At 62.7% G+C, this 6090-nt stretch overlaps 1 protein-coding gene across 1 annotated transcript; it reads right to left on the bottom strand.

The window, feature by feature from the left end:
- Positions 1-701: 701 nt before the first annotated feature.
- LOC118157375 (leupaxin-like) lies at positions 702-3675 on the bottom strand. The gene is given in 10 exon segments (XM_035311671.1): positions 702-1151; positions 1241-1389; positions 1577-1658; positions 1728-1763; positions 1765-1902; positions 1987-2142; positions 2217-2322; positions 2610-2665; positions 2793-2941; positions 3612-3675. Coding segments are annotated over 10 exon segments (1152 nt in total). The 5' UTR covers positions 3625-3675; the 3' UTR covers positions 702-884.
- Positions 3676-6090: the final 2415 nt, after the last annotated feature.

Below are 6090 nucleotides of genomic sequence, written 5' to 3' on the forward strand. Positions count from 1 at the left end.
CTGACCTCGGGGCTGCGGCTTGCTCAGCTCTGTCCCCACGGCTCCTGAGGGTGCCCAGGGGCTAAGTGCGATGTTTCCTCCCAGCTGCAGAGGGGAGGAGCTGGACTCCCGTGTCCCTGGAGCACAGGGCTTCCTGCTGCTCTGCCCTACCCTCCTCAGTGCTCCAGCCGTGCTTTGTTTTTGTTTGCTTTTCACGACTTAAGAAGTAATAGGAGTTAGAAATGGGTCTTTTATCGATTGCCAAGAGCATCCCTTACACAAAGAGCACGCTTGCAGCAAGCTGGGCTGCAAGAAGGGCTGCTAGCATCGCTCCTCGTCCCTTCTGGGTAACAGCGAGCTCCCCTGTTTGCATGGTCCCTGTGTGCCATGTGAGGACAGGCACAGGAAGGAGCGTGAGGTTGCGGAGCTGCCCTTCCACAACACACTTTTCTGCCTCAGCCCTGTGTTTATGGAAGCCCTAGTGCCGTCAGAAAGCTGCTGCAGCTCGGAGCAGCACCTCCTGCCCTGTGGCTGGGCAGCAGGGGGATGTGGCTGCGTGCTTGGTGGTTTCTGCCTGGTACAGCACAGCTCCAGCTGCCCTGTAAGGGGGAAGGCAGCTGGGGCAGCGCCCTGGGACATAGCCTGAGGGTGCTCCCAGTCTCCTGCCTGCTCATCCCCAAAGCAGAACGAAAGCAGGGCCAGGAGTTTTATTGCTTCACGTTTTTTATTGCTTCACAGAGGGGGAAATGCCAGGGATGCTGAGGGATGGGATGATACGAGGGGCGGTTGGCTCAGCGGGGGCGATGCCAGGGATGTCAGTGGGGTGCAAGCCTGGGGGATCTGTGGCTCACCGGGGCAATGCCCATGCTGCTGGTGGGGCTAACAGCGGGGAAAGGAACCCGAGCTCAGAGGAAGAGCTTGTCGTGGCAGGCCTGGCAGTACATCTTGTCGCCGCGCTCGCGGAAGGAGCCTTTGTGCAGCTGGCCCAGGCAGTAGGCGCAGATGAAGTGCTCGGGGTGGTACTTGCGCCCGGCGGCCGTCACGCAGCGGCCCGTCACGGGGCGCCCGCAGCCGTGGCACACGCTGCCCTGCCGCTGGTGGAAGTGGGTCTCGCAGTAGGGCCGGCCCTCCAGCTCGAAGAAGGAGCCGCTGGCAAAGCCGCTCAGGCAATCCTGGGGGGGCGAGGAGAGGGGAAAAGGCTGGCGCCGGCACGGCTTGGGGGACGCCCGCTCCCCTTTGCCCCGGCCCGGCACCCACTCACCGCGCAGACGAAGCACTCGGGGTGCCAGACGCCCTGCAGGGCCGACAGGTAGTTGTCCGTCAGGGGCCGCTCGCAGCCCTGGCACTTGGGGGCGAAGAGGGCCAGGAAGTCCTGGCGGCAGTAGGGCTTCCCCTTCCGCTCGTGGAAACCTGCGGGGAGGGTGCCGGGATGGACCCCCCCCCGGTGGGAGAGGTACCGGGGGGTGCCCGGGAAAGGGGAAGAGATGGGGAAGGGCCGTGGGGAGGGTCTGGGAGGGGGAGAGCCCCGGGCAGGGCTGGGGGTGTGCAGGGGGTGGTGGCAGGGGGACGGGACCGCCGTGTCCCCTCCAGAACAAACCATCGTCCCCAAAAACCTTCCCGCAGTGGGTGCAGAAGAAGTGCTCGGGGTGCCAGGTCTGGTCCAGGGCGGTGAGGACTTTCTGCGGGGAGAGGTGAAATGAGGCTCCCGGGTGTGTGCATGTGCGTAGGGGGCTTCGGGGGGGTCTCACCTCGCGGATGGGCCCGGCGCAGTAGGCGCAGCGGGGGGGAGAAAGCCTGGTGGTAGTCCTCCTCGCAGTACGCCTGCCCGCCCCGCTCAAAGAAGGGCTGCCCGCCCAGCTCCTGCCCGCAGCGGGCGCAGGTGAAGTGCTCGGGGTGCCAGGCTTTGCCCAGGGCCGTGAGCACCTGCGGGGTGGGAGCAGGTGAGGGTCCCGCTCCCCGGGGGGCTGCGAGCCGGGGGGGGTGCAGGGATGGGGACGGGAGGCTCACCTTGCCCGCGATGGGCTTGCAGCATGAGGCGCAGACGCCGGTGGGGGCGGCCGTGATGCCCAGCTCCTGCAGGTCCCGCGTGAGGCCGCCCAGCATGTGGTCCAGGGAGGGCTCGGGTCCTGCCGGCACCCCGGCTCCCTGCCCCGTCGCTGCTAGCTGCCGGGATAAAGGGTGGTGAGGGCTGGATTCTGGCCTGCCCGTGTCCCCCCGGAGCCAGGGGCAGGACTCACCTTGCTCTGCATGTGGCCCAGGTCGGCCAGGAGCTCATCCAACTGCCGGGCAGCCGCCGTGGGTGTGGGCGAGGGGGGCAGCGGTTGTGGGGTCAGCACGGGGCTGCTGGGGGCAGCACAGAGAGGGGGGGTGCTGCGGCTTCTGCCGCGGGGCTGGGGAGCACCTGGGAGCAAGCATCTTCCCTCCACCCCAAAAGACATTGCCCTTCCCCACAAGCAGTGACGGGGGGCATGCAGGTGGGACCACTCACAGGGTGAGATGAGCAGGTCCCTCACCCTCCTCACCCCTGTTTGCTGCGGGGACACTGAGGAGGCCAGGTGATGCTGGAGAACACGACGGAGCTAAGGAAAAGGTGACCCCGATAGCCTGGCCATCCTCTGGCTGTATTTTACCTGTACACAGTCTCCAAATCCTTGCGCGGAGGCTGGGCCCGGGGTGGCAGCTGCACCTGGGAGGACACATCCTTGCAGCTGAGCCCGCAGGATGCCGCCCCAGCACCCAGCGGGCACCACCACCACCACGGGCTGAGCGGGGTGTCAGGATCTGTCCCGCTTGCCATGGTCCCGCAGCGTTACCTTCGGGGCTGCTGAGGCACGCGACTTCTGGCTGCAGGGGGCCGAGGGCCCAGCCGGGGCTCTGTCCTGCTCGGCGGAGCTCAGCGTCAGCAGCGTGTAGTCCATGGAGGCCGGCCGGGAGCTCTGCTCCAGCTCTGCCAGCAAAGCGTCTGCAGGGGGAGGCCAGAGCTGGGACCCCGGCATCCAGGCACAAGTTCTGTGCCGTGTCTGCCCTGAGGGCTCAGGAGCAGAAGTGCCGCCAGGGCGTTTCCTGCCATCACATTTTCTGCTTTTCAGCCGGATGCCAGGGCCCGGAGGGGCTGCGGGGGCCCTAAGCCCCCTCACCCCGGGCACGGGACTGTCCGTCCTCCCCCGAACCACAGCCCCATTTCTCGGATCAGCCCCTCAGACGCAGCAGGGAGGGCACAGCGCTTTCTCTTTTCGCTTCTCCCTCTCCATCTCGCTGCCCTCGCGGCAGGAGCTGGCCTTGCACACCCCACGCAGGGTGGCCGCTTCCCAGGCCCCATCTCCCCACCCGGGGCTGACCCCCGGCACCCTCGGATGCGGTGCCACCTTCTTCGTGTTGGGGCCGTTTGGCCCCATTTTGTGCGGCTGGGCTTGCATCACCGCCGCTCACGGCAGAAGCCTATTTCCTGCCTCGAGTCCCTCCATGTTTGGCAAAGCGCTCGCTCAGACTCCCAGGCTCACCCCCCACGCCCCACCGCCGTCCCCTCTGCAGCATCCCCACGAAGACCCCGACCTCCTGGAGGTCCAACCCCACTGCAAGCTCGGGATCGGGGCTGGCGCGGCCTTCCCCGGTACCCGAGGGCCCCGGCTCACCCAGATCCTCCATCCTTCCTCCGCTGGGCCCCGCGGGCTCTGGGTTCCGCTCCCCAACCCTGCCTCCGCCCCCGAGGCCGGGGTTTGGCTCTCGGGGATTTTCCCTTGTGGGCTGCGGGCCGGGTGAGAGGCGGCCGGCAGCGCGCCCTGGGAGAGGCTGGGGCACGGGCAGCCGGGAGAGACCCCGTGTGCTGGGGATAGTGAACAGTGGGGTGCTCGGGGAGCTCCTGGCCGGTGGAGCCATCCTACCAAACAGAGATTCGGCGTCCTGCGGAGCTCAGCACCCCCAGAAGCCACCTGATATATGTGACAAGAGGTGGCATCGCCATGCAGGGCGGACCAAAGGGTGGCACAGTGACGGAGACAGGCCCAAGGCTGAGCCGGCTCCTCCAACACAGCCCGTCCTTTTCAGGGGTGTTTCTTCGAGCCTCAGGCTCCTCTCCCAGCAGAGCCATCCACGTTTCCACCAGGAGCACCGATTACCAATCTCAGCCATCTACCCAGCACCGGGACCTTTTTGCTCCTCCTGAGCCGGCCCGCTTCAGTCTCCGGGCCCCGTGGGCGGCCATCTCAGGAGATGCCACAACGCCTTGCGTGCCTCCGGAGGCCACAAGCCGTGGGTGTGCGTTGGCAACCTGCCCGGCCCCAGCACCTCGCTGCTCGGCACAAAAACCCTTCCCTGCTGCCTTTACCCCCAGTGCCCTGCTGCTGGGGGGGGCGACCTGGCAGTAATTCATGGCTTCGCTTTTTAGCGCTGAAATCTTCTGGCACCACCCAGAGCAGCCAGCGGCTGCTGGGGCAGGTCCAAGGGGCTGATTAGCAATTAGTAATTTGGTGGGGCTGGGGGTGAGGCGCAGGGACGTGAAGCAGTGCAAGCCGTGGGAGCAAACGATACCGGCCGTGTCAGCAGAGCCCATGCCTGCTGCAGGAATGCGGCTCTTCCAGCAGCAGCCTCGCCTCTGCCACCCGTCCTGTGCCACGGCTCTTTGATCTGCCTCCCCTGCTCCCTGGCATCGCCTCGCGCTGCCACCCCCTCCGTCTCAGCCCCGGGCAAGAGGCTGGTTTGGAAACATGAGGTGGGTCTCTGGGGGCAGCATGCCAGTAGGACCTGGGGCCGTCAGAACAACAGGTGGGACCAGCAGCATCCTCAGGGGCAGCACGGCCTCGGGAACACTGATGCACGTGCTTTTCTTTGGGCAGGGGGTCTAGATGATCTTCCAGGTTCATCCTCTCCACAGATAAGCTCACCCGGTGTGCCACGGGTGCTGCAGTGCCCTGCAGAGCCAAGGGCTGAGAGCTTGCAGCACAGCCAGGCTCACACATCACTGGTCCCATCTGCACCACCAGGGTGAAATGGGTTCGAATTAAGCCCTTTTGTACCAAGCTGGCACACCACGGTTCATTTAATTACTGATGCTCTCCAGAGTGGTGACAGCTCTTTTGTTATCTGCCCACAGCGAGGACATTCAGCCGGGCACTGTCTCCGGAAAGGCCACGTGGGAAGCCAAACTGCAAGTCCCGTGATACCAAGAGCTGCCCGAAAGACAAGATGAGGCAGTGCGAGCTTGTGTCACTCCCTCACTGTTTCTTTGAGGCAGGACCGTTGCATCAGACACTTCCCTTTCTGCAAATAATCCTGCCTTTCTGTGGAAGGTCTTGGGTTATTTTTAGGCTCCTCATTGATTTACTCCCCCCCCCCCCCTTCCCTCTGTGATGATTTAACCCCTAATGTAAACATTGTAAACGAAGCTTTAAATTCAGATTATACCACTTCACGTTATAAATCTCAAGCCCAGTAGATGCCGATGGCTGAGCTGTGTCCTGAGCTGAGCTGTAGTTCCATGCAGTGGTTTAGCTGAGACATTTTAACAAGAATTAGGCAATCCCATGCCCTGCCTACGAAGGAGAAATTAAGCCAGAGAGCGACTTGAGAATAACCACCCACACCAAGACTCCCTAGTTTTAAATAAAACTGGTTTCATTTAAGAATACATGTAAAGTCATGCAGTATGGGTTAACTGCAGCAGAACAGTTAGTTTGGAAGGTGATGTCAATCAGATTGTCAGCTAGACGGGTCCTTGGGGAGAGGAGGAATATTTTCACCCACTTACAATACAAACAGCAGCAGCAGACATTACTTAAATTCTTCCCGAGATTTTTCTTGAGAAGAGAAAGAAAGTTTTTAACTGAAAGAAACTGAGCAGAGTGACATCGGGCTGACAGAAAGCAAGAGCCAGCCAAACTGCCTCTTCGCTCAAGAGGAGCCTCAAACCACTGAAGGAACCAACCCCGAAGAAAGTTTGTATATCATCGTTAAAAAATGCTGCTGCCAAGAAAGCGGCTGCCATCGCCTTGGCAGGAGGCTGAATCAGCAGCCTCTTGCCCTGGCCTGGAAGGGACGGAATGCAGCTATCCTGAACTCTTCTGATTCTTTAACTTGAGGACATACGCTTCCTCCCCGTGGCCTGGTGTCTCTGCC

Source organism: Oxyura jamaicensis (assembly GCF_011077185.1).
Source record: "Oxyura jamaicensis isolate SHBP4307 breed ruddy duck chromosome 5 unlocalized genomic scaffold, BPBGC_Ojam_1.0 oxy5_random_OJ106500, whole genome shotgun sequence".
Classification (NCBI taxonomy): Eukaryota; Metazoa; Chordata; class Aves; order Anseriformes; family Anatidae; genus Oxyura; species Oxyura jamaicensis.